Source organism: Amblyomma maculatum, chromosome 8 (assembly GCF_055883805.1).
Source record: "Amblyomma maculatum isolate TAMU_Amacu chromosome 8, ASM5588380v1, whole genome shotgun sequence".
In the NCBI taxonomy this organism is placed as follows: domain Eukaryota; kingdom Metazoa; phylum Arthropoda; class Arachnida; order Ixodida; family Ixodidae; genus Amblyomma; species Amblyomma maculatum.
This window is the reverse complement of record NC_139351.1, coordinates 110,013,811-110,041,741: the sequence shown is the minus strand read 5'-3', so window position 1 is coordinate 110,041,741 and position 27,931 is coordinate 110,013,811. Positions and strand designations below refer to the sequence as shown.

General features: G+C 46.6%; 2 protein-coding genes across 3 annotated transcripts in view; one reads left to right on the top strand and one right to left on the bottom strand.

Moving 5' to 3' along the window:
• The window catches only part of LOC146182178 (G-protein coupled receptor moody-like), an 85,450-nt gene that overhangs the window by 55,178 nt on the left and 2,341 nt on the right, over positions 1-27,931 (bottom strand). The gene's annotated exons all lie outside the window — the stretch shown is intronic.
• On the top strand, positions 714-26,385 carry ptc (protein patched). Of its 2 annotated transcripts, none has more exons than XM_084577195.1 (15): positions 714-1,185; positions 6,245-6,795; positions 7,234-7,357; positions 7,869-8,083; positions 9,159-9,306; positions 15,214-15,534; positions 16,629-16,736; positions 17,993-18,243; positions 18,386-18,465; positions 19,354-19,463; positions 19,918-20,230; positions 21,349-22,328; positions 23,821-24,117; positions 24,405-24,621; positions 24,992-26,384. In XM_084577195.1, the coding sequence occupies exons 1-15, from the start codon at positions 1,084-1,086 to the stop codon at positions 25,057-25,059; spliced, it is 3,885 nt and encodes a 1,294-aa protein (XP_084433321.1). In that variant the 5' UTR covers positions 714-1,083; the 3' UTR covers positions 25,060-26,384. The 2 variants fall into 2 exon arrangements, with proteins under 2 accessions (XP_084433321.1, XP_084433322.1); XM_084577196.1 differs by lacking the exon at positions 714-1,185 and adding an exon at positions 4,745-4,830 and having other exon boundaries at positions 24,992-26,385.

Sequence of the window (27,931 nt, the reverse complement as noted above, 5' to 3'; positions counted from 1 at the left end):
CTATATTAAAAATATAACCTTCACCGTTTATTGTCGCACCGCACGCTCTTGCTGCTCCTTTCCCAGGCGCGGAGCTTAATTTCCCCGACTTCTGTTGCCTAAGGCTCCAATTACCGCCGTCATAGGTGCGTGCGCGCACCGCCGCTTTTCCCCGCGCCGCCTGATGAAGACGTCTCCCTCCGTAGCCTCGAGCAGGTGGGAGCAAAGTCAAGCAGCATTTACGAGCAGTAAGACCCGACGTGGCCGGCGGAGAATGGAGTCAAAGAAGTGGAACAGAAAAGGGACCCCGGCCATTGTTGCGGGGAGTCAGCGGCGCGCCGATTGCGCGCAGCACGCTAGAGGTGCCCACGGGCGATTCGCTGGCGCACGCGTGCGCTTGCCCGCACCCTCGCCTGTTGCGTATACCGCGTCTCCTGACACGTCCGAGAAACATCTTTCTTTTCCGAAAGAGCCGATCCATAAAAGCGGCCTCCTCTCCTAATCCGCATCTTCGAGCGTGCGATTATGAAAACTTCATCTCGCTGTGTGGTCCGCGCGGGAAAAAAGTACAAAGAGCAAATGCAGCTCCGCGCTGGCCCGAGCAACGAGGAAGCAGGCACAAAAAGAAACCTCCTCGTCGCCTCCTTTCCTTACCGTCGCTAGGCGACCAGGGACCAATGGCGTAGCCCAAAAGCCATCACGTGATGGCTACAGTGGCGCTTTTCTGGACAGCAGCGGCGTCGCTCGGCACTCCTGTGAGCGTGTGTGGTTTTGTAATGGAGATGGCTGTCGGTTGAAATTCTCGGGGTCGAGGAGCTGGCGGCTTCTCGGCCGCCGTGTTGTCCTGCGCGCAGTGCACCTTTTGCGGATACGTCGGCAGTGGTCAGTCGAAGAACAGCATTACCCTCCCCGTGTGTTTGTGTTGGTTGGCCGGCGGTTGTGGTGGCGTATGCGTGCTTCTTCGTGGCCCGCAGCTTCTGTCTTCGCTCTCGCGTTCGGAAAAGATCGTCACGTTGTTGTGTTCGATGCAAAACTTAGAACCTGGCACCATCCTTCAACGATGTCGACCATCGGCGAGCGTCGGACACTTATGAGCTGGGCGAGATGAGCCCCAGGTCATCGTCGTACTGCAGGAGGCACGATCTTGGGCTTCTGACGCGGACGAGTTGGACGGATGCTCGCACAGCGCTTCGGCAGATTGAGAAGGTAATTCTGTCGCACCGTGGAAAAATCGGGGCCCATTCCTCATCGCAGGCACATGCCACGAGGGCGAGTACAAAACTAGTGAGGGAATTTAAGCGCGTACTGAACTGCGGAAGCCGGCTTCCTGGCCGGCCAAACGCAACGCATTGTTATTGCTTTTTGCCGTCCCGGTGGTCTGCTCTCTATGGGAGGGAGTTCAGAAATTCGCCAATGGCACTGGCTTCGGGCACATTAGCCTACTAGTGTGGACGGTGCTTGCACAGAGTTGGACATAGCAAGTCATTTCGTCCGTTTTTGCTGCTGCCTTGCACGTAACGCACCGTTGCTTTAGCTGATCTTCGTGCGCATATTTGGTAGTTGATGTTTTCGTCGTCGCAAACTGCTTTCACGTGTGCGTCACTTGTGCGCTTGCTGCGGAGAGTTTAGCCCAAACCGAAAGCTTCGATCGCCGGGACCATATCGTGAACATTCTTATCGTTCTGGGCTTTCCCGCAGCGGCCGAGTCGCGTAGTAGCGCACACGCACGACCGCTTCCGCGGTGAGCGGCATCTTTTGCCGCGTGCTTGGGTCTGGTTTTCTCTGACCTCGTTTTATGCATTGACGTCGTGTTGTGTGGTACTTTTTTTCTTTCGAAAAGTCTTGCCCAGCGTCTCTTCGACCTTTGCGGGCAAATATATACTGATGCTGGCGTCCAAATCGTGTTTTGCACTGCTCTCCTGTCACTCTCGCATACCGCAGTTTACTACGACGCCTGTCTGCTAGCGCGCATTGCTGCCCGTTACTTACGTACGCTAGGTGCGCTTTCTACTGCGAGACCACCAAGCTTGCACGTCCCGGTACCACGCTATGAGACGATGTTCGGTTAACTTTATGGCGCACTGACTTTGGGTTCAGAGCAGCGGGAACGAGTTGGCATTGTTGTTTAGCGCGAGACAATTGCAGAGACGGCCGAGGTGCCCCACAGCGCGCTTCGGTCCGCAACAAATCGAGCAGCGCAGCTGGCGGATGAACATGTCTTGCGGGCTGACAGCGGCGGCAACACACCGGCCCCTCCTTTGGGGAGGCCCCCCTCCCCCCGCGGGGGTCAGGCGTCCCCAATTTTATTTATGGGGGAAGGCGCGCGAGGGGCCCCCAAGATGGATTCCTCGGCGCGGGTGGTCCCCGCACCCCCTCTTCGAAGAAGCCGCTCCCCCCCCCCCCCCCCCCACCGCCTAACCCCCCTCGCGGGAGCTGGCCGGCCGCCTTCGGTACTGCCCCTTTGCCGGTGACGTCTCTATTTGAGCGTGGCGTGCTTTTGGAAGCCCGGAGAACGGCGCTGTCTCGGCCCGTTCGTTGGTCCACTCTCTCAATATGCACGCTTTCAAATATTGCGCTTGTATGTGACGGCGCGGGGCGAGTGATAGTACGATGGTCGTAATGAGGGAAAGCGAGAAAGAGCGAACGGGTCGGGTCGGCTTCAAGCTCGATGGGATGCGTGCCAGATGCTCAAGAACGGGCCCGCTTCCGTCATCGAAGTGAAAGTTCCGGCTACGATATCTATGAGCGAATATATGTACGTCGCTGACTTCTGAACGATGGCTTCGTTTTTTTTTTTTTTTTTTGTTTGCATTCACGGTTCGTATTTGCTCATAGGCGGACGTGTGCTGGCCGAAGAACCTTCGCGTAAAGGCGGCACTCTGTGTGTGGTCCCGCCTTCCCGGAGCCGTTCGGCGGTCAGCCAGGTCGGCGCGCTGCCCACACACGCGCAAGCGCGGAAGTTGCGTAAAGGCGTAGAGTATGCCCGACACGTGCGCGGACCGGAATATGAGTCCGTGTACTGCGGCTACACTTCTTGCGTGGGCTGGTCACGGTACAGTTACGCTAACTGAGCATTTCGTCACTATGTTGCAAGTCGATCCGTGTAGAGTTCCACATAGGGACCAGAGTATACCCTCGTGCTTTCTTTTTTTTTTTTTTTTTGAATAATTCGTGCTCTGTGGAAACGCCGTTCCTCTGTACCACACGCGCGAAGCGGTCGTTCTTAATGCATGTCATACACCTAAATCGCGGTTTCGAATTCGTCTACGCCCGGCAAATAATTTAAAATTGCATGTCTATTATATTGATTCGATTCAAAATATAGCCAGAATATTGACGTCATTCTGCAGCTATTGATTTTGAGCGGTCAAACCGCGATTATGGCGTGACGACACACACTAAAGGAACAAATTCAGTTTCAGTTATTTATATGGCAAAGCCTCCTTTTGTAGATGAAAAAGCATAACCAACATTCATGGTTATTCAGTAAGCAGGTCATATTTACCAATGGCCAAGATGAATGCTCACACCAAGTCTACAGTGTATGCATCATTGTGGCGCTTATTTTAGGCATTGTTGTAGGCTCACACATGACGCTTTATGAAGTGGTCTTTTTTGACGGAGAACCCTGTAGCATTTGAGATTTCCATTGATTAGTAGTGAATTTGGGGGGATTAGTGTGTGTGGTTCGTGTGTTAGCATGCACTTGTTCATGTCGAGCTGATATGGCAGCACATCACTTGGGCCTTAAATAGGTCTCAAGGAACACAGGTGTGAAATGACGTTTTCCGGTCACCTAGCCTTGTTTTGAGAAGCTTATGGAACTCAATATTGGTACAAAAGCATTTCTACCAATTCAATATAAGTTACACAGTGCGCTGTTAAATCTCAAGCAGTATGTCACGAATGCAGTGTAGTCAGGAATTTCTCTGTCATATATAGTTGTGTGCCGTGAAGACCTTGTGAAAGAGGTAGCTAGCAGTATACTGCAGAATGGGGTGAGCAAGTTAATCTTGTGCATGCTTGAGAACCCCAGGTGGTCGAAATTAAAGTCCTCCACTACGCCTTCCGTAGCGGCGCTTTCATCAGTGCAGTGAAGAAGATGCTGACAGAAATTTGAAGTAAAGTTTCTGCTCAAATGCTACACTGATGACAAGACCAGCTTGGCCAATTTGAAAGTGCCTGACATTGCAAAAAAAAAAGTGATTAGACACTGAACGAAAAGCAAGGCAAAGCTATGCCATGAGCCAAACCAGTACTTTTCGGCACCTGCCATTGGTGTAATTGGTGAATGTCGGAGAGTTAGCTAGATTATCCTTTGGTGACATTTGTGCAGAGCACAAAAAATGAAACTGGCAAAGCAGCAATCATGGGGTTGCAGCAGCAGGTATGATTTCTGTGAATTAATTCATGACATATCACTTGTGGCAGCTTTCCACGTTAAGGAATGAAGACCGTGTCACATTCTTCTGCTGCACTAATAGAAATGAAAAGCCCTGGCATCGAATGGTTACAGCCGGTATCTGGAATTGGCTTTTTGTCATTGGTTTGCACATTTTTCTGCACTGCATTAAACAGCTGCAGTGAAACTACAATGTAGTAATTTTGAAAGGAGAATGAACTCACAGCTGTTGTAGAAAAATGAACAGAACAGATGCGATGGCCTGGCAGAAGTCATCTGTCTCTGTCAGCACACACATTGTCTCCCTTTTTATGCCTGAGAGGCTAATGTACTCCTCCGCTTCTCCTGCTGCAAAGTGCTGGCACTGTGTACTTTCCGTGTCTTGGAGATGTGCGCACGAAGTGCAGAGGTCAGAAATGTTCAAGTGCTGTGTTCTCAGGGGAGCCACGGTAAGCAAAGCCAATCTGTACCACTGCAGTATTGCCTATCGCTTATGGTGCATGGTGCAATTTTAGGTCTTAAGTGCATTTTAACATTACCAGCTCTTTGCACTGCTTGCAGAGAATGGCAAACAGGTGAAAATGTCTCTTCTTCACGTGCTGGGCTCCACTTAATTGTGTACCGAGGCAATACTTTGTGCCACATTTTTATGTACCTGATTTATCTGTGGTGCTCAATTCTTTTGTTTGGAATAAATGGAGGGAGTTGTTTCTTGAGCACCAAAATATGTGAAATTTTACTATGCTGGAATGACAGTGTTTGTGCTGCCTTTTCAGTTCCTTTACGAATTTGGTATTTCACTGTGCTTGTGCCAGGTGCTGTCATCATTCTTTTGCATAAGCCTCTGCAAACAGCAGGGCATCAGGGGAGCATATGGACTACACAGAGAGAAAACAGGCCCAGTTAGCAAAAGCAGCTTCTCTGTTCCAGTCCCCCTGCTTTGCTAAGCATAGCAGAAATGTTCGACAGTATATTTCCTGCTTGAAACTGTGTGTTAACGATATTTAGGTAAGATACAAAATATGTGGCTGTTCGAGTAGCTGGGCCCAATTGTAAATGACAACGAGATGATCTAAGTATTTGGTAAACATGCAGCTCAGCGATGTTTTCATGTACCTAGCTAGAACAAGCATGCACCACACAGCACTAAATGTACTGAACCCCTACCAATCACATGGGAAGTGTAGGGCATTGCAATGCAAGGGCATGTTGGATTAGTGATAAATTCGAACTTTGGCCAATTAATGCATTCTAAAGGCTCTTCACGAAAACAGCTGCTCCACCTTACTAGACTAACTCATTAGAGCAACACCTTACCACGTGTTCTTAGCTGCCTCTGCCTGTTGACGTCAGCTAGGCTATCTGGGTGCACCATGTTGGTGCGTGTAGAATGGGGCAGGGCGGAGCATCACCCCAATCTATTTTCTTTATTTTGTCTCTGTTGGACGTCAAGTTGCAGGTGGGTGGGGCATTAATCTTGGTAGCCAACTTTGTGGATATTAGTGAAACTAGCTTTAGTGACAGCTGATGGAATTGTTTGTAGGCATTTTCTAGTTTTAATCCAAATCTTTGGACGGATTGCTTTAAGTTTGGGCTGATGTGCATTTGTGTCTTTCTTATTCCCAATGCACAGAGCTGTGCATGCTTATGATAGAAATGGGACCAAAGTGATGAGGATGCTAGTTAAGTAATGGACAGACTGAGCACCAGTACTGTGCGCATCTCTGCCTATGCCTTACCTATTTGCATTGTTTCCATTTCATCCTGTCTTGCCAGTAAGTCAAAATTGCACTCCTCTGTCCATGCTCACTGTGAGGTTACGAGCTGGAAGTCTTGAGCTGTTTTGTGTTATATTTCTCGCAGGGTCGTGCCAGTGGTGGCCGTTGGTCACTGCTGGTGCGCGGCCAGCTGCAGGGGCAGCTCGTACAACTGGGCCACTTCGTCGACCGCAATGCGGGCAAGGTACTCTTTGTCGGCCTCCTGGTGCTCGTCACCTTCTGTGTGGGCCTCAAGTCGGCGCATGTGGAGACGGATGTGCACAACTTGTGGGTCCAAAGGGGGGGTCGCCTTGAGCGGGAACAGGCCTACGTGCGTGCCAACCTCGGGGAGGGTGCAGGCACGAGCAGCCAGCTCGTCATACAGACTGCACCCACAGGCCGCGACCTCCTGCGACGGCCCGAGGCGCTGCTCTCGCACCTGGATGCTCTGTCACGTGCCACGCAGATCACGGTGGACATGTTTGAGCTGACGTGGCGCCTCAAGGACTTGTGCTATGCGCCCAGCTTCCCCACGTTTGATGAGAACTATGTTGATGCCATGCTCGAGAAGCTGGTGCCCTGTGTTATAGTGACGCCTCTTGACTGCTTCTGGGAGGGATCAAAGCTGCTGGGGCCAGAGTTTCCTGTGCGCATTCCGTGAGTGGGACATCTTTACGTTTCCTTACTTTTGCAGGGCAGTGTGCTGGGAAGCGGCACTCATCAGCATTTTCCTTATCACAAGTTTCTCTGTTCTTTTTGTGTGAATAGAATTAAACATCTATGGCTAATTGCAAGGTATTTATTTCACTGCTTCAGTAGTAGTAGTTTGTTAATTACCTCTTATTAATTCGCGTAATGTCAACACTTGCATGGCAAATGCACCCGTCATTTTCACTTTAAATCTATATAGTATTGATCCATTACTAATACTTCACAGAATCAGTGCTCCTTGAAATTTTTGTAAGCCTTTCAACGATGTTCATTGTTGGCAGGACTGACCATTCCTTCCGGTATTGCGCAGAAAGTGTGCTGGGCTTTGAGGGATGGTTTCATGTGGTCAGTGTTCTTGAACAGGTCTGTCCTCTTGTTGTCCAGTGTCCTGGGCTCGAGTGTCCAGTGGACTGACCTGAACCCTCAGCGGCTGGTGGCAGACATGCAGAAAGTGGCTAGCTTTGGTGGTTCCTTCCCATTTGATACCATCCAGGATTTCATGCGAAGGGTGAGAGAGCATCGAACCGCTTGTTCTCATTATGGATAGTGTGAAGAAGTGTCGTTTGACTTTGTGCTTTTGCCATTGGGCAAATGGGAGCATTAAAGAGTGCTTTTAAGGATTTCCACACAGTGCTCCAAATGTTAGGAAGCGGTCTAAATGTGTTCTTGTGTGCCATGCAGCTGTAGTTTATCTTCATTTGTGCAAAAAGCCCTACAGTGCAAAATATGGTTGAGGGTGGCCTGTGCTTTTGTGTTTCCACTGTGCCGGACAGCTAAAATTGAGGCATGAGGAGCTTTCATTTGACCATCTTATAGCTTCATGTTTAGAGCGTTAACTAAAAGCTATATGCAGCAGGGTATATTTTTTTCACTTATATGGTTTCTTTCTAGCAGTCGTGTGATGAGTCGCTTTCCTGCCAACATTACCCACATTTTTTTTTTTTTTTTGCCTTCATAACGACATCCAGAGATTGTTGCACCATCTTGAAAGAGACGTTTGCACTTGGTCTTTGGAACAGGCTGGCATCACAACTGCATACCAAGGAAAGCCCTGCCTGGATCCAAGCGATCCTCGCTGCCCAGACAGCGCACCGAACAAGCGTTCAGGTCGCGCACCTGACATTGGGGCGCAGCTAACGGGCGGTTGCTATGGATTTGCCACCAAGTACATGCACTGGCCGGAAGACCTTATTGTGGGAGGTGTGCAGAAAAACCGATCGGGGCACATTGTTCGGTGAGGCACCTTTTATCTTATACTTTTTTTTTATTATACATGCAGCTGAACACTGTAAGCTTCCTTGAGCATTTGTGCTCAGTCTTTTTTTCTTCAAGTTGCTCTCCAGAGGGCATGGTTTTAATTTTCCTTAAATGGACATTAGAGGGCAAAGAGATGGCCTGTATTAATTAAATACCACGTCTGCAAAGAGAAAACTCACCAAAAACAGCTGTGAGAAGCTCCAAACGAACATAGAACAGATGTCTCCATCGTTGGCCAGGTTTTGCTAAGAAACATTAACCGCTTTGGCCTTTAAGGGTGTCGCGCTATACTGCGTTGTGGCCCTTTTGTGAATCGTAGTTTTCAAGCACATGCACTTAGCTACTTGCGTAATCACTAATCTCTTAATTTGTGCCTCTGTTATCTCGTACATCTCAATGGTGTACTGTGGCAAGTTACCACGTTACGTGGAAGAGCGTGGCTTTAGGAGTAGCACATCTTACTCAGGGTCCGGAGGGTTCAGTTTTTATCTCAAAAGAGCTGGTCGAGTTGGCAGCTCCTGCCATGTCATGTTGTCTTGTGACATCACACAAAACACCGGCCAATCGGTGCCTGGCCTCATCAGCTGCGAACTGCTACATGACAGAGGCATGCTCATGATTTTTCACCCACAGCACCGCATTTTTTGGAGGAGAGTATCTTTAATGTTAGAAGGCTGGTGTCCTGCCTGCATTTTAACAGAGCCCAACCCATCTTGCTGTGCTATGCAGTGCTATGCTATGCTGTACTCTCAGTGACTTCAGTTTGGCAATCAGATTATTAAATGAAGTATTTCTGATGATAAATATGGGTTTTACTGCTAAGTAGCCGGCACCATAAAGAGCTAGTGGATTAATTTTTGCTAAAAGCCTAGTAGATATGTCCTCAGTGTCCCTTCAAGGTCATCTGTGGATCAGATACAAAAAACAATCATCCAGGGACTGCCAGAGCTGCAGACCTCCAGAGGCTGCTTGAGGACTTGGTTGTAACCTGGTTGACAGCCTGCAGGAGAGAGTGCTTTTCAAGGAGCTGACAGCACTGTGGTTGCATGCAGGGCGGAAGCATTGCAGTCGGTTGTGCAGCTGATGGCCGAGCATGACATGTACCTCTACTGGAAGGGACACTACCGGATGGCGCACCTTGACTGGACCACGGACAAGGCTCGTGCCGTCCTTGAAGCATGGCAGCGGAAGTTTGCAGAGGTAGAAATTAGAACATGAGTTCTTATTCATTGCGCGTTGGTGAAAATTTAAGGCAGATGACTGACGGGAAAAAAATTGGAATGGGGAAAGCATTGGGAATTGTGAGTGTAGGGAATGCTGAAGGGATTTCTCTTGGTGAAACGCAAGGCACCCGCATGTACCGGCAGCGTCAGTGTACTTTGAGGAACCCTAGGTGATGCATTTGGAGTCCTCTACTACGGTTGTGTTTTTATCACTGCCATATTCTCATGACAGCTGCATCCAAAAAGACGTGTTTTTCACCAGAGGCGTTTCCATTTACGGCATTTTATATATATATATATATTTAACATTACTAAAATGTAATCCATGATGCAACAGTCCAGGTAGATGAGGCAAGGGAGCATGACAACAAATCGCATAGGGTGCTTTATGAAATGGCTATATATGCTGCCAAGCATTAGCACAATGCATAGCTAGGGTCAGAATGGGTGACCCACAGCTTTGAGTGAAGTTGTTGCAGGCAGAAAATTTTGGTGTTCGTATCAAAAACTAGGGTGTGGAAGATATATGTGGTGTACGCTGCTGCAAATGAAATTCACTAATGAATGCAATAGTGAGTTTTTGGCACTTTTGAAGAAACACAAGTGTTTTTAGGCTTGTGATGACTTCTTGCATATGTTTGTTGTCTAGCTGACAGCAATTCCAAACATTGAAGGATGACAGACACTCCAGGCTTTTGGTTGTGCTTTCCGATAGTCGGCCTGGTATATTTAAGATGGCTGCAAATTCTGTACCATCGTGTTTTGAGGCAGGCAGAGCCATTACATGTGGTGTACACCCTGAACAGCTGTTGAGTACTGCAGTGGCACATGCGAAGCTGACATGTGATATTGGGACAGTTCACGCATTTTGGCTTAGAAGCAGTTTCCAAATGCAGGTCAAATCAAATGAACTGTAAATTGAAGTCATTGAACCATTAGTGAGGTTCAGCTACTAAAATCGACTGTGCATTTTGTGAGTGTGAATGCTTTGTCAGTACTCATTGGTTTTGGCTTTTTCTTCCTAAAGAAAAAAAAAACAATAATGAGTAACTAGTAACACAAGTCTCACCTAAGCATATCCCTGAGTGGAACAGCAATGAGCACAATTACTTGATGGCTTGCTGATCTCTGACTGGTACTGAGGTTGCTCCAGCTGTGCTTGCTGTGCAGGATAGAACAAAAAAATGCTAAAGAACCTCTAAATTCTGCCTTGTGATTTGAGGTAGAGCGTTGAGCATTTGTGGTTGTTATAACCAGGACATGCAAATTTAGTAGAATTGCATGAATTCGAGGCCCCATGGGAGGCTATTGCTCAGCAGTGCACATAAGTAATCAGACAATACTGAATTAAATGTATATTCTGATTAGTTATGTGCACTGCTATGTTATGTTATGTAAATTAAATATATTGAGGGCCCCTATGCAGCGAATCCCATACTGGTATTTTGCGAGTAATTGAGAATCCATTGTGGGCGACTAGCCTAGCTAGAAAAGATGCAGGTACACACTGGAGAAGTGAGCCTATCTTTGTTGTTGTTGAGCGGATTGTCGAAAAGGTTTCAACTTACCGTGTTCAGAGATGAAATCTCGGAAAAGTTCATTTTTACTGCAACCTTTATCATGCTACTTTGTGCAAAAATGTTACAAGACAGTATGTCTGCTGCTTCAAATGTTCTGGGAGAAGTGTTATTGACTAGTTAATAGCAAGGTGTCCCGCATATTGGAAACACTGGTACACATTGCGAAAATGAAATCAGAGTAGTCTTATTCTATACGAAAGTAAGGAATACTATACTCTAAACATGCTGATTATATTAGTCGCAGGTGATAATCAGTGAAGTGTTTGAAGTACATGAATTTCAGTGAGGATGCTGTAGAACATCAAGGCATTCGCATTTATTCACTTTCTAAAGGTGCAGTTGGATGCTGAATGCTTGCTCTGCACTCCTAAGGAAGAATATCAAGGCATTTGCATTTATTCAATTTCTGAAGGTGCAGTTGGATGCTGAATGCTTGCTCTGCACTCCTAAGGAAGAATGTGAGACCTTGAGATCAAGGCCACTGCATGGCTTTGTTAATCATTGTTTGCTGTTAATGTAGGGCACTGCACGCAATTAGACAGGTTGGCAATGCTGCCAAAGAAATCTCTGAAATTTGTTATCATGCAAAATTCTGACATTTGGAATTAATTTTGGTATGTGATGGTATCCTGATTGAACCTTTCTTGGAGATCTTCACTTCTTTCAAAGTTCATTAATGGCAATTTATAAATGATTACATATAATTCCGATGTACAGAGTGCTTCCCCTTGGTTGAGATGAAAGCCAACCGTACAGGTTCAATTGTGCTCCAACAGCGTACGCATGGTTGTCTCGCTATATGTGGCACACACACTGTAAATGCCAAGGGCACATCTGCCACCCCCACCTTCCATTGTTTTTTCTATGCTTGCAGTGTGCGGCATATACTAAAGTGCGGATAAATCCTAACTCTTCATTTTGAGTATGCGTGACTAACCATTTCTTTTTTTTTTTTTCCCTCTTCTCTGGGCATGCCTACAGGATCCCAGGGAACCTTGCATGCATGTCAGGTACTGGACTTGGAGCCTTTACATCTACATGTCTGTCCTGTCTTGTGTCTATCCTTTCTCCTCAAAGCTTGAAGCTCTACTGCCTGGCTTAATTATAAGTGCATGCTGATCTGGTGCTTGATAAGTGCTGTGGGCAGAGACGTGATTCGATGTAGTATGTATGAGTGTCTATCAATTTACTCGTTGCTATTCTGACTGTGTTTGGTTAGGGGTGCTATGTGATCGCTTTCTGCTGAATTCACTGCCGCAAAGTCGTACCGGATGTTTCAGTGAACAGTTTTGAAAATTCCTAAAAATAAGGACATCAAAATAGAAAAATATTATTCGCAGGAACAAGCTGTCTGTCTCCGTGGACACAGTTTACTGCAAAGCTTTTCTTACTATTCAACTAATTAACTAACACTAACTAATTTCCTTTCTAATCAACACATATCGGTAGCTAGTGCCAGTGTAAAATTCGAAGTTTTGAACAAGACAAAGCCATATCAGTTTTAGAAATAAAAAAAAAAAAAAAAAAAAAAAAAAAAACCCTCATTTCTGAAGCCCTACAACGCAGTGAAATCCAGTGCTTTTTTTTCACATAAAACTGAAATTAACCACATTGGAAGTGCAGAAAGCTCGGTGCAGATGGGTTGTGCGTTGCTGTCTTTTTGCAGTGACTATGGTGCAAGTTCGAACTGCCCGCTTTACTGTGTCATGTCATGCATGTTATTTTGCTCCATTGTTCTAAAAAATAACTACTACGAAGTTGGCTATGTGTTTTTCTCAGCAGCAGGCTGTGAGACAAACATTGTACATGACATGGCACAATCCTGCTAGCTGTTGAATCGGGTGCCATCAGCGGAAGTCACTTTGGCGCCAAGATTTCTGTGCATCTAATGCGCTCGGTTTTGGTTTCCTGCGGAAAAAGCACTAGACTTCTTTGCATTGCAGGGCTTAAAAAAATTTATTCCAAAAGTGGTATGGCATTGTCTTGCCTGTCGCTGTAATTCCCCATGGCACTAATAGTAAGACTGCATTAATTGAAAAATTAGCAGGAAATGTTTTGTTGATTATAATTGTGCGTTAAACCGTGTGCACCGAGACTGACAGTTTGGTTCTGCAATTATTTTGAATTCCTCATTTTTAGGAATTTTTCACAGTGTTCGCTGAAACACCCTGGATGTGCATAATGTCTAGTTTTATGAAACTTCTTCATTCATATGAAACATTGGTGCTGGCCGTAAAATATTCATTACCCATGCATACTAGGCGTTGTTTTGTACCAAATGCTGTGTTCTCCTGAAAGAATGTTTAAAAGCTGCTCCTTGTGTGTACATTGTGCTTAGCAATCACGGAGTCAATGATATGCGTGCCGCGCATAGCGCTCAGGTCACAGCTCATGCATTTGCATCATTCATATTGGAGTGCGAGAATGTTGAGATCGTTTAAAAGTCTGCACATTGTACACAATGCACTGTGGCCACAGAATTTTACAAATTTTGTTTATCCCAAAATTCTTATCAACCGGGTACTTAGTTTTGTGAGTCAAATACTGAACTTAAATGTGATCTGGTGTCCAGCTCTGATGTATGTGATTGTAAAGTATGAAGATGACTCAGTATGAAATTGACTCAGTGAAAATGACCTAAAATGGGCTCGTCCTGCGAACTGAGGCTTCCTCCCCTCTACCCTTGTTCAGTACTCTTTCATACCGTGTAACCATCTTCTTCCTCTTGTTCTATCAGTATTATCCAATCATTTTTTTTTTTTTATGGATGCTACAAGTTTTCATGCTGCTGATAAGTTAACCAAAAAGCTAGTTAAGCATGGTTTTAACGGCTAACTTTGCTGGTTTTATGTGTAGTTCATATATATAGGAGGGGAGCCCATCAGCCTTTTGTAACGAGGAATGATTAGTATACCCTTATCAGGTGCGCAAGTTAAGTGAGCTTAGTGGGAGCAGCGTGCTTTGGCACCTCGAGTGACACCTGCAGATAAGTAATGCTAAATGGGAAAGTGGACTACACTCGCAGTAGAAGATAATGCTAACAGAAAATGAACAGAACATTCGAAAAAGTAAAGGGCATGTCTAGACACTGGTTGTACGAAGCGGCAAAAGAAATAAAAACAAACTTCAGCAACCTTTTAACAAAGTCAGACAATAACATTTTATATCATTAAGGTACGGCAAGCCAACACTGATCGAGATGAGAGGGTACCACCCTGGAAACTTGTTATTTGGGAGGAAGAGTATCATTTGTGGACAAGGGGCCAAGTCTTAGCTGTGGCGGTGTAGTCGTGTTGATGTCAAATCCTCGTAAATAACCTGTTAAGGATTGCCACATCCTTTCTTTCATGCAGCAGTTAATAACTTGTTTATTTCCATAGCTGCTGTGTTGTAAAGGCAGTATACGGTAGAACCTCTTTATATATTAATGTCACTCAGACTGGCAAAACTTTACTACATTAGTCTTTGATGATGGCATGGCCCTGAAGATACTGTGTGGTAACTAATCGCCTACTTACTAGACACATGTAGTTAGCTAAAAAAGATTCAGAAATACTATCCATCATTCTCTTATTGCTTCTTTATGCAATTTTTTTTTCCAGTTATAATATTTTATATTGTCACATTTTTCATTTCGTTTACATCTTGTGGAACCAATGCTTCAGCATAAATACAGCATGGCTAAAAAAACAATGCAAGTCTGATTCCAGATGAAAACCTGAGCTTTGCAGAAACATGGCGACACCTTCTGCCGTCTTTGTGTCATTTAAGAAATAATAGCTGAGAAACGCACGACACTGTAAAGCGTCTCAAAACAGCACATGGTGCGCCTGCACGGCTCAAAGGCCCTCGCAAAGCTAGCTTCCCCTTGAAGCTCGTGAGCCTGGTAGTTAGGACCCCTCAAAAATGCTCTGTTTTATTGTTATTCATGTGTCTCCAAAGAAAAGAAGAAAAAGATAGACTGGCCTCGCAATTTTAGGTAGCCTGTGTGCTGCGATGTCATCTGTAAAAAGTATGTCACTGCGGCCAGACACATTTTACTAGTACAACCGTTTCAATATTAAAAATGTCTTCACCATAAACAAAAAAGCACAGTTTGTGGAAGGTGAACTGGGACGGCAGTTTTACTTTACTATATACACGTAACACCAGTCTCTGCAGAGTAGCTGTTGTGCTCTGGGTATTCAGTTTCACACTAGTGTACCTTACAGCTGTTGTTTTGAAACAGTGTGGAATTAAACATACTGGCGGTTGCTACTCCTGTTCGACTGCCAGGCAGCTCTGACCGTGGTCTCTATCCCTAGGAGGTGCTGCGTTCAGATGCTTCGTTCGAGTACCACAACGCTACGCGGCGTCCTGTCGGGGAGCTGCACGTGTTCACAGCGACGTCGCTGGCAGACGTCATGAAGGACTTCTCGCAAGTGAGCCCGATCCGAGTGGCGCTGGGATGCCTGCTCATGATGGTCTATGGCTGCATCTCTCTGTGGGCGGCCGCGGCCCGGGACAACCCCTGGGGTGGTGCCATCTTGGGGGCCCTCGGAGTGTTGTTGGCTGTCCTGGCAGCGGGAGCAGGCCTGGGCCTGTGTGCTCTGCTGGGGCTCGCATTCAACGCAGCCACCACTCAGGTACTTCCTCCTGTTCCTTCACTGCGGTCTTAGGCACCAGTCTGCTTACCGCTTGTTTTTTACGCTTACCGGCCGTACGGAAAAGTTAAGGAAGAAGTTAGCTGCAGAGGTAAAGTGAAGGAAGAAGGTGCATGGGTTCAGGTTAATATAGTTGTTAGTAGCTCAACGTTCCTTCTATATATGCATACATGCCAGCTTTTCCAAATTTCCCGTAAAAATGTACAAATCTTAGCCAGTCTTTGTGATTTTACGAGATTCGCTTCTGACATTATGGAAAGTAAATTTTATTAGAAACTCGGCTGATGCTAAAAGGGCACCAGAGTGGAACATGCTTGAAGAAAACGTATACAGAAAAACTTCTGCACCAAGTGATTCAAGCATATCACCCTCAGCATGGTTTCAATTCTGCCTTAAGGTTGTATTAGCAGTTTACACAGAAATGCACGGGGCCAATTGCACAGAGATATATTACTGTATGTCACTGAAGGTCTACATGAACGTAAATTCGCAACTCATCAATACTTCGAATGACATACATTGTGAAAATGTGTAGGATCCATTGGGGAAAGGCAGCAGGTACAGCCTACTTTATGACGGGCGGCATAGCCATCAACATCCACATAGCATATTGTAGTGCCGAAGTGCTCTAAACACTACTGGTCAGTATTGCAGTATAATATTTACGTATTAACAATGTCAATATCTCCAACATGGTATGTTATTCTAGAAACCGAGAAATCAGTTCTGCTGCGCAATAAACTGGTGCATTTCAGCTCTGTAGCTTCCACTTCCATCGCTGCACAAAGTTTTCCCTGAGTGTAGGATGCTACGAGTGAGAGTAACTTGTAAAAAAAAGCTCCGCGGGTGTGTTTTGATACCAGTGTATGATGTAAGAGCACTTGGTGTGTCCTCTCTGCTTTTTGCCTGACAGTCTACTTTTTTTTTTATTTTCATGACCTTTTCTTCGCGTTTCCCCGCTGCCTTTCTCACCCCTGTCTTCTTAAGCCTGGTAGAAATTTCCCACTTGTGGTAGTGGTTGTCCACCTGTGCTTTCTTTATTTCTTGTAGTATAATAGAAATGGTAATGTACCCAGGTGCTCCCATCCCTTGCACTGGGACTGGCCCTTGACACTCTGTTCCTGCTTGACCAAGCGTATCGTCAAGGGGCTCGCAGCCGGCCTCCTCATGAACGCACTGCTCAGGTGAGCTGGGATTGGTAAAAATGCATACAGTCTGTGCCATAGCCCACTTCAGGGGCGGCTGAGTGCAAACATGCACCTGTGCTGATCTTCAGGTGTGCGTTCGAAATAAGTCAAAATAAATCCAGGGCCCTCTGGAAGTTTTGTGCCTTTTAGCCCATAACACAGCTTCAGCATGCAATCTGATCGCGATGCTGGCAGGATGGTTCCTGCAGGTCTTTTTCATGCCTTAGCATTAGAACACTAAGCATCATAGACAGTGTCCGACATTGCAAACAGCGCGTGAAGCCCTCCCGCGCTTGGGAGGTGCATTTCTCACCTTGTCCACTGGTGGACCAACCATCTCTCTCTCTCCTGACACTTGGGGGACACTTAAGCTCCACCTTCAAAGATATTGTGCAACAGTGATAGTCTGTGTCGCAGACAGTAAAGTGCAAGAGAGTAAAGTTTGCGAGAGACATGATCGTGATTTTTCACTCAACACCAAATCCAAATTACATGGTGAATCAGGCTTTTAACGCTATTATGTTATTAACTAGCGCACTGCTGCATAATGCATAAATACTAAGCTAATATGACTGAGTGAACGAAACACATGACTCGGTAAGAACAGTAGAGAGACAAAACCTGATGTAGCAGCGGCACTCTAAGGCTGTGAGAGCTGGCTCTACTTTAGTGACTATCTTGCAAGACACGGTATCACTCTGTGATGCCAGTTACTGCAGGTTGGGGCGTTAGTCAAAGCTTTTCTTCACCACTACCATGAGAAGGCAGCTGGATTTTCTTAATGACAAGCACTAGGAGCAACACACAGGTGATAAACAATGGCCTTAGCAGCTGTTGTGTGTGGCGTTAAATCCACCTTTTTCACAAAATGTGGCGTCCTCTGGGAGTGGCTGAAAATTCGTCTGCTACTGGTTGAAAATGTCCTTGGGAGACGAAGTCAGATGCGAAATGGTGATATGTGTTCTTAACAGCTACCGCCATCTGTCGCATACGGCTGTCATGAATATGAACTGAGCATGGCCCCCGAGATTAGCTCCGGCTGCGCCGATTATGGAGGCCAAGAACTGCACATGCACAGCGGGGCTGGTGGTTTGTTTTCAACCAGGGGAGAGGCATGCATGCACACAGCGGCCTTGTGAAAAAGGCGGATTGGCAACCTGCTCACCACATTGGTTCAGAGTCAAGGTGCCTAGCCATGCATGGCAAATATCTCATCAGCTTCTGTCGCATTAACATTCCTGTGTGCTGTGCAGGTGCTCAAGTGCGTTGGCCCCAGTGTGCTGCTGTCCTGGGTTGGAACAGCCGGTGCCTTCTGTGCAGCTGCACTGATCCCGGTGCCAGCCTTGCGAGCGTTCGCGCTTCAGGCTGCTGTGCTGCACACCTTTGGCACGGCCACCATGCTCCTCTTGTTTCCAGCCGCAGTCAGCGTGGACCTCAGGCGAAGCCGGCACAGCTGGCAACAGTGCTGCTTGGCTGAACACGGAGCACTGGTGACAACTGAAAGGTGTGTGTCCTCTACCCCCTTCGTGCGTTAGAGAGAGACATTGAAGCCAGAGCAGCTCTGTGCCAAAGACAGCACTTTATGAAGCAGTGCGTTTGGCAGTGCATCACGTGATTATACCCCTGTGAATTTTCATCTTGTGCAGTGAATCGCAAGGGCGTACTGTTGTTGCCAGGCCATCAACTGTGGTAGCTGTTGGTCCCTTGGAAACTTGGGTTGGTGCAGGTTGGTACTCTTCGTGTTTCTTCTTTTGGTTTGTTGGGAATGATTTTTGAGAATGGCATACACGTCATATGTTCTTTTTAACACCACAGCATTAGAAACCCCATTCTGCAGAAAATCCAGCATAAGTGATTTCATAACGCAATGTGACGTGGCCGACTTGGCAAGAGCTGATAACCCGGGCAATGAGATTCAAATCAAACGCTATCTCTATGCCACGAAGATGCATTCGTGTGCCTTGGTGCTTCATATCTGTGCCGGGTGTCTTGCACATAGTTGATGACTGTATGCTAATGGGTGTGTGCGAGATAACGGGCACAAATTAAAAGAGCTTGACCACCAAATTGTTGTTGCTTTTTTGTTAATGATATTTAGGACATTAGTACTGGAAATGGATCACCATGTGGTTTTCCCCTGCAACAGCTAAATAATTGATAATTGAGTTTTTCCTCACCTGTCTCGGTTTTGGTTTAAACAGCCGAGCAATGGCTATGACCTCAAAGTTAAGTGAGGCATGAAAAACTGTTGAAAGAGAAACTGATTTAAAAAAAGAAATTCAATTATAAAATATTTAGCAGTCGTAGGCAAATAGCACATGATGATCAATGCACCGTAAATGTTTTATGCGAAATAAAAGGATTCAACAAACAAAAAACTGTCGTCTGTACTCTTCTAAGGGATTAGTGCTAATCAGGCGAGTAGAAAAGTACAGGTATGCGAACGAGGCTTCACAGGGGGAGCTGCAGACGAGAGCCTTAATGCTAATGCTGTCGCCTCACAGGTAGAGCTGAGTGTGCATCCATTTTTTTTTTCACGTAATCGACCAACATGTGCTTTGACTTCAGGATTGGGCTTTTGCCTTGCTGTGACCGTGAAGTTGTCTCGATGCAGATGCCGCCAGAGTTGCTGACATAAAGCAGACCCAGAGTCGTCACTGGTGGTCCCTGGACCTCTTTGCCAGCAACTACTACGCACCTTTCTTGCAGCAGACGCCCGTAAAGGTAGGCGTGAAAGTGCATATGCTTTCATTTTACCCTGCCACAGTGCAGCATGACCATCTGCTAATGAATGCTTTAAAAGGGCTCATGTATGTTATGGTAAAAGTGAATTCAATCATTCTCTAACCAATTCCCCAGGAAATCTACCATTTTCTGGGATTCCTTTGTTGCGCCCTTCCGATAAAATTGATGTAACGGGGCCTGTGTTCCGGTGGACATGAAATTGAAGAGCAAATCGGAGACTTGATTTGCAGTTTGCTTGGGAACACCACCATCTTCTTGTGCAGAAAAGGCGTTGGTAGTTTTCCTCAAAAGTCCTCTGCCAGTCTACAGTATTTTCTGTGCCATTTCATATTTTTCTTTTTTTCTCTCTGATCGTGTTAGCTGTAGGGAAGAGAGTGGGATGAGTGAATAAACATGGCATCCGAGAACAAGCTAACGTGGAGGTGACATGCAGGTTCTGACGGTGCTCGGCCTGGTGGCGCTGTTGGCGGCATCGGCTTGGGGCGCCCTCCGTGCCGACGAAGGCCTGGATCTGGCCGAGGTGGTGCCTGGCGGAAGTCGTGAGCAGGCCTTCCTGAGGGCGCAGAGCCGCTACTTTGGCTTTTTTCACATCTTTGCCGTCACTCGGGGAAACTTCGAGTACCCGACCAAGCAACGGCTACTACTCGAGTTCCACGAAGCATTCACCTCTGTCGAGCACATCATAAAGAATGATGATGGGGGCCTGCCTGACTTCTGGCTCACCCTCTTCCGAGACTGGTTGCTAGGTAGGTTCGCTCTCCGATTAGTGCTTTTAATCATTAGCTGTTGACCGGATTAGTCTCAAAATAACTAAAATGAAATGGAGGGGAGAGCATGCATCAATTAGATCTGAAGATGTTACATGTATGCATTCCTTTGCTTTTAAAGGCAGTAGAAGAAAACAAAAAAACTGTTCTGAAAACTGTTATTAATACGAGAGCAGATAATAAGAAGTTCAGTATAAAAAATGCGATACTGAAAGTACTTTAAGCCGCTCTTACTAATTATGCAGCACATTGAGGACACTGCTTAACGAGCTCTCTAAATTATAATGCACAGAATAATTTGCACACATAAATTGGGTATTTGTTCTCAACACTGGAGGCATTAATCGCTTAGCACCATGCTGCCATCGAATCATTGCCCTCTGCTCTAGATGCTGGCGTACCCTCCCTTGTAAACTTAATTGCATTTTGAGCAGATGCAAAAAAAAAAAAAAAGAGAGAAAAAAAAAACAGCAAACGAACAGAGATTAGGCATAAATTGGAACTATGAATGGAATCAAACCTAAAATTCAATACAGCAAATAGATAGATTATGAATTTCAAAAATGCTGTTTCTGAAAGACCATAGTTTCTTTGTAATTTATCAACTCCAAAGACTTCTGCCCTAAGCGTCTTTCAGAATATAGTTTGAGAACCCTTGGAAACGTTCATAATGAACACAGCCAGAGCTGTAATTAGCTTTGTTAATTAATATAGTGAATGGACTGGGGATTAATAATTCAGTAAAAAAACATTCCTGGGAATTAACATGTTATAATGAACATTACAGAAAAAAATGCTCCATGAACTGCCTTCATTTTCATAGTTATGTACAAGTTCAAGCAGAAAGGTCTAAATTATGTCCAGTTTTCCAAACTGTGGTTTTGTCAGCTGCTATGCTTCCTTTTCCTTGGCTGAATCGCTTTGGGACAATGTTTTGTTTTTTTCATTGTCAGAAAGGCAAAGTTGAGGTAGTGAAGAGGTACTGGTTCACAAAGTCCGTTGAAGGTTGTGCTATCTGCTTGAGTGGTTTTGGTGACTATGCTCTTGGTAGCATGCTACGCTGCATCCATCTCAGACATCTCTCTCTTGCTCGACAGGCCTGCAGAAAGCATTTGACCGGGACTGGGAGCACGGCTGCATCACTCGTGAGCAATGGTTCCCAAACGCCTCAGACGAAGGGGTTCTCGCCTACAAGCTGCTCGTGCAGACGGGCCGGCCAGACAATCCCATCGACAAGAAACTTGTGCCCAAGGGTCGCCTGGTCGACGATGAAGGGCTGGTCAATCCCAAGGGTTTCTACAACTACCTCTCTGCGTGGGCGTCCAATGACGCACTCGCTTACTCCGCCTCGGAGGCAAACCTTCGACCCGAACCTCGCCAGTGGGTCCACTCGAGACAAGATGTTGAACTGCGTGTCCCCAAGTCGGCACCACTCGCCTATGCTCAGATGCCCTTCTACCTCCGTGGCCTGCGGAACAGCGCCGAGGTGTCGCGCGCCCTCGAAAGTGTGTGGGCCCTGTGTGCTCGATTCGAGGCGCGGGGCCTCCCAAACTTTCCCCGCGGGGCGCCCTTTGCCTTCTGGGAGCAGCACCTGCGGCTTCGACTCCACCTCATGGCATCTCTGGCTTTGGCTCTGGCCGCTGTGTTCCTGGTGCTTGCACTGGCTCTCCTCAACCTCTGGGCAGCCTGTTTCCTCGTTCTTGTCCTGGCGAGCCTCGTGCTCGAACTGTTTGGTGCAATGGGCTTTCTTGGTGTGCGGCTGAGCGCCGTCCCCGCTGTACTTCTGGTTCTGGCTGTGGGTGTTGGCGTCCAGTTCCTGGTGCACGTCATGATCTCGTTCCTGACAGGTGTGGGCAACCGGAATCGCCGAGTGTCACTGAGCCTGGAGTGGATGTTTGCGCCTATGGTGCACGGGGCAGTGTCCACTCTACTAGGTGTGCTTGTGCTTGCGACGTCAGAGTTTGACTTCATTGTTCGGCACTTCTTCTACGTGCTCTCGGCCCTGGTGCTTCTGGGTCTCCTCAATGGCCTGCTCTTCCTGCCTGTGCTGCTCTCCCTATTGGGACCGCCAGGCGAGGTAAGTTTCATTTGTGGAGGCTTTTTATGTATAGATTAAGGTAGTTTTACTCAGTACCGGCAATAATGACTGGGCTGGGCAGTAGAGGGACTGGTTTAAAATAAAGACAGGGATCTTGTCTATGCTGCATGAAACCATTACTTCAGGCAGAGCAGCAAAGCAACAGGTACCTCCTACACGGTGTAATAGCCCACTTAGTTACAGTCAGTGTATTGAAATTGAAGGGGTTGTATTAATAATTCAGTGCATCAGAAAATGGAAACAGATCAGCTTACTTCTAGACCAGGATACATTGCATCCACACAAGTGGCGCGCTCCTTGCAGCAATGTGCCACTCACTAGCAGCTTACCAGCACTCGGCAAAATGTGGTCAGCTTCACACTGGAAACACTGTGGATGTGCTTTGCCACCAGTCACTGCCTGTCCTAGAATTTCTACTTCTGTTGCCTATGCACTGTCAGCTCTTCAGAGTTGAGGTTCACACCACTACCCCTTCTGCAGTCAGGTGAGCAAAGCATATGCTACACGAGAGCCACAGCTTGGCTTCAGTTGGTTTGCATGACTTCATCGCGTGACAGCAGTTGGCAGGGGAATTCAGTTGAAAAGACAAAAGGTGAACCAGAAGCACACCCCCAGTTCACCTTGTTACACATTTTGTTGTGCCAGCTCTGCTTGCAGGTGGTCAAGCTTGCCTCTGTGTGTGAAGAGTGGTCAAAGAGTGCGTTAGGAGAAGCGCAATTTGCAGGGGCCATTCTATATATCTAATGACTAGCGCAATTGGAGTTCATCAATGTACTGAGTGACTCTCCTACACTTTTACATGAGCTTCTTAGACGATCTGACTGTTCGATATATCCAATAATTCAAAATATCTGGGCTCTGCTGTACTAATTTTCTGTTATATCATAACATGTTATCAGTGTTCGTAATGCATTCTAACGCAAGTGCTAGCTTTCAACTTTGATAGCCAAGAAAAAACGAAATGTTTCCTCAGTTACAACAAATCTATTAAGCACGTCTAGTTACAAGGAGCTTCCGTAGGTGGCATTGGCCGCCCCAGCCTCAGTGTGGATGTGCCACGAAAAGAACAACGTGCCGAGCGCACTGTTGTGTAGCCAGACTATTTGGCAGAATGACACAGTTACAGGTGCACCACCCCTGTAGCCCTCTCTTCGTTACCCAGAAAAGGTATTGCCACATACAGTATTGCACTGTGCAGCCTCACACATTCCAGGTGGCATAACAAGACGGGCCTGTGTGTTTCCATTGTTTTGGGCAGTGCTGCAAATGCTTCAGCTATTACTGCAAACATCACAAAGGTATTGCACATTGTGAGGTTATTGCAAACTTTATCTAGAATTGGTGCGTTTGCCATGAGCTGTAAATTCTGTCTCTGCCGTTAAAAACGAGCACAGTCTACTTTAGAAAGCAGACTGGTCACCCTGTGTTCAAGCTAGATTAAAAAAAAAATCTTTTCTCTCTTTGTGTCCAGCTGGTACCTCAAGGTCGTGCTGATCGCATTGCAACTCCATCGCCAGAAGCATCTCCACCGCCCCCACAGCGGATAGCGAGGCCACCACGTACCCTTGGGCGCCCCGTCAGTGGTCCCCCGCTGGGTGGCCCTGGAGTGAGGCGTCACACGTGGGCTGATTCGCTGAGTACCATCTCAGAGGAGCCGCCCTCTTATCACTCGTGTTCTTCCTCACACGAGATTGTCCTGCACCCGGAGGTAGTGGTTGAGACGACCACGGTGACCACCAGTAATGGAACCACAGAGACCACAACGAGGGTGAGGAAAACTTTGCGTGGATATTGCAGTTCCTCTTGCAGTGCCTATAATAAACCTCGATGTCGTACGTAGCCGCTGCAACAGTCGTTGTTGTATCACTGCACTTGTAGTTGTTACAGTAATGATTTTAGTTTGCTTGTAGACATGAGTTGGCGCTGGTGATACTTGTTATGATTTGGTCACCGGTCTTTTAATAGCTCTTGTCAATAAAACGTACCTAGTCAATTGTTTGTGTGGGCCCCATTTCATTTTGTCCTAAGTGTCACAACCATGGTCATTTCTTGCAGAATACTGTGGATGCTGGCGACCGGTCATCATCCTCACAGAGTAGCAGTAGTGGTACCAGCAGCCGCTCTTCAACTCCAAGTGAAGGCGGTGGCACGCCGACAGTGGTTCATTCGAGCAGCGATTGTAGCTTGCAGCCAGTAGCTGGAGGAGCCACCACAAATGTCACCACCAAGGTCACTGCCAAGGTCAAGGTGGAACTGCATGCTCCAGTTCATGGTAAGAATGGAAATCTTGGCATGCGTTCTAAGACAACCTGCCTCACCTGGATTTCGGGGTGTAAATGGACGACTAAAGGGGAACAACTATCTATTTCTCTGCAACCAATGGTTACTCCTGAGTATGAGTGAAACAAGAGGAGAACAGCATAGGCTGTGGAACAAATGTGAGTGAATGATATCTTGGTTGTGATGAAGAATAGAAAGTGGGCACGGGCAGGGCATGTGGATTTCATATCCTCTATCTTGACAAAATGTTGGCCCTGGAAATTGCTGTTCTGTGCATTGTTCCGATTGTTTTGTGTCGCTTAAGCTGTGCCACGCCTTGGAGCAGGTTTCAAAGCATTGTTTATTTTCTTCTCTTTTTGCAGCCTCTGAACGTAGCCACAAACACAGACGCCGGCGGGACAGTAGCTGCTCACGCGACTGCAAGTTCTGAGGAAGCCTGTCTTGGGCTGCCGAAGGTTGTTCTACAGCTAGCTCTATTTATTTTTCTCCTTCGGGACTGCTGTACATAGGTGTGATTGTGTGTGGGTGGCCTCGTGTATTGACTAACTACCTCAAGCAAACCATCGTCCTCCTCCCCCACCGCTGCCCCACACGACTTCATTACGGGTACAAGAGCCTTTCTCGGCAGGGGGCGCCACTGTTCGCTTGGCGCCAGACTCATTAGAAGAGAATTTTGCAACGGCACTGCTTGTGACGAGAAAGGAAGCCCTGGCAAACGAGCCTGGCTAATGTACGGTGCTTCCAGATAGAGTGGCCTACAGCGGCAATTGACTTCAAGCAACATGACCGACGATGATGACGGGAGCCATTTGCTCAAGGAACTGTGTGTGGTTGTCACTGAGTTGTGCAACCTGTCTCATGCTAGCAGGAAAGACCCTTTTTTTTTTTTTTTTCCCTGGAACATGGCCCAGAGGTTGAGCAAGCATGTCTCGCCACCACTGCGTACATGGATCTGCTCAGTGCTTTTTTTTGGAAATACATCGAGAACTGTGAACTGTGTGCAAGCTACTCGACGAATGGCTTTGGCTCGATGAATAGTTATGTGAAATGTGCGCATGGAAAGCGTTTGTAGCATTGTTGCCAGTGCTCGTAACACACGGTATTTTGCCCATATGCCTTTTACCTCTACCAAAGATGGCCTGCCTTCCTTTTTTTTTTTTCTTCTTTTTGCGATCAGTCTTGGGGGCATTTTCTCTTTTTGGCAGCAATGGTTGCTGCGTGAAGCCTGCCAGTGGAATACTAAGTTGACAAATCGGGTCTTTCTGGTTCCAAACTAGATGCTACGACATAGTACCGTGCTTGGACATTTTTCGCCCTTGCCTGCAGGCTTGAAATATGCACCGCCAGTATGGTACCATCTGATGTGTGCGGAAGCATTCAGCAGTACTGCCTTGTTTTTGTGGTCAGTGCGTGATAGTCTTTCGCAACATTTATTTTAATTTTTTCTGCTGGAGGCTTCAAACTGGCCCTGGAAAAATCTTGAACAGAGTGATGGCTTATAACCACATCAGTGGGTAGGTGAGAATATGACGTAGTAAAAGTTATTTATTTTCCTGACCTTAGCCGTGGCCTTGTTGTTTAGGCCTGCGCTAACTTTGTTACTCCTTTGAAATTATGTGGGACCACTGACTTGTTTTTTCTAATTATTTTTTAATATACTGAAATGAGTAAAAGACTGAAAAGAAAAGCATTGTGTGTATTCTGTTGTAAGACCTGTTGGTACGTGACCAGCAGTGTGCACTGACTGAGTGAGTGGCAACCTTTTCAGATGTTGACTTGGCAGGCAATTCCTCTAGGTGGGTACCACGAAGCGTATTCTTATTTGAGCTCTTGGTGCAAATAGGTTCATCAACTTGTTTGTTGAACTTATTTCAGCATGGCTGTCCGTTTGGAAACATGATTTGCCCAAATTGCTTTCAGCTACCTAGCTTTTATGTTTTATCCTGAACCTACAGGATACATTGCACAGTGCTGCCGCAAGTATCCAAATGTATGGGCTGTTAAGAACACATAGATATAGATATGTGCAGATATGTTTACTGAGAGAATGCAACTGTTAAACCAATGCGATAAAAATGACAGTATTCCATCGCATGTGGGGCACTCTTCTGTCAGGTGAAGGAAGGGGGAGTGGCATTTTTTAGAACAAAAGCTGTAGCAGTTGCGCTTCTAAAGCTTGGCCGTTGTGGCCCTGCGTTTTGCAATGTGTCTGATCTGTATGCTGCACTGGCCGAGAAAAAGCAGGAAAGCCTCGCATAGTGGAGCCATTGCATCCATGGAATCCGACAAATTGCACGTGCATGGTGCTTGCATCATCGGAGAGAGTAAACTTTATTTAGTGCTTGAGATATACTTCGGTGGTTCCCAGAGTCCGGGAAACTACCGTTGAAGGTGGTTTCCCGGATTAGCCTTTCAGCTATCCGTGATGGGAAGGACCTTTGTGGACCAACTTCTTCCATTGTGCACGGCTGATCTGTACAATAGAATATTGTTCCAAGTTGGAGGGCTGACTGATGGCTCTCAGTTGTATGCAGTATGGTAGCGGCAAGTGGAACATAAAACAAAGTTATGGGGCCTTTAAGAGTATGACACAGCAGCGTTAATCTTTTCCATCTGTTGTTTCCATTGTGAATCCTCACTTACCTGCATGCTTAGTCACCGGTCTCTCAATTTGTGCCTCTGTTATCTCACAATTAGCACACTGTCATGGGCTACCACATCTAAAACACCACCCGACAGCTTTATGAAGTCCTGCTTTAACTAAGCCCTACCAATGTGCTTGCATGGCACAGGGGTAGCATGTCTGACTTGGGATCCGCGGGTCCACCCAACCAATTCAAAGGAGTCATAGTTTGCAACTCCTTCCAATGCCACGAAGTTGTAGTCTCATGTCACACAACATGATGACTTATCAGGGCCCGGCCAAGCTGGCTACCAATTGCCTCCTGTTAGAGGCATGCCATGAGACATGTGCCAGATTTGCATGTACCTAGTTCTGGCCACCTTATAGTGGTGGTTGTGAGCACTGCTCACGTGTAATGGTTTCCACTTACTATACTAATGGTTTGCCCTTTGGCCTTGCGTGATAGTCATGGATGGCATTGCCAAGTTGGAGGATGGCCATGGGGGAACAGAAGCAGAGCACCGAAAATCGGAAAAGCCCGTTTTGTGTTGGATTATTGAGCCAGAGACCATTAATTCTAGTTGGAATGATATCTGTTTCCCATTGGATTGCTGAACCTGAAATAGTGCTGGAGAAGTAGTTTTCTAGCTGCAATAGGTACCTTGCCAAAGTCTGCTGA

Excerpts from the sequence above, each read along its gene's own strand:
- ptc (XM_084577195.1), top strand. The coding sequence starts at position 1,084 with ATGAGCCCCAGGTCATCGTCGTACTGCAGGAGGCACGATCTTGGGCTT. Across the intron at positions 18,244-18,385 it reads GCACTGGTGACAACTGAAAG|TGAATCGCAAGGGCGTACTG; the intron begins GTGTGTGTCCTC and ends CATCTTGTGCAG. Across the intron at positions 20,231-21,348 it reads CTTCCGAGACTGGTTGCTAG|GCCTGCAGAAAGCATTTGAC; the intron begins GTAGGTTCGCTC and ends CTTGCTCGACAG.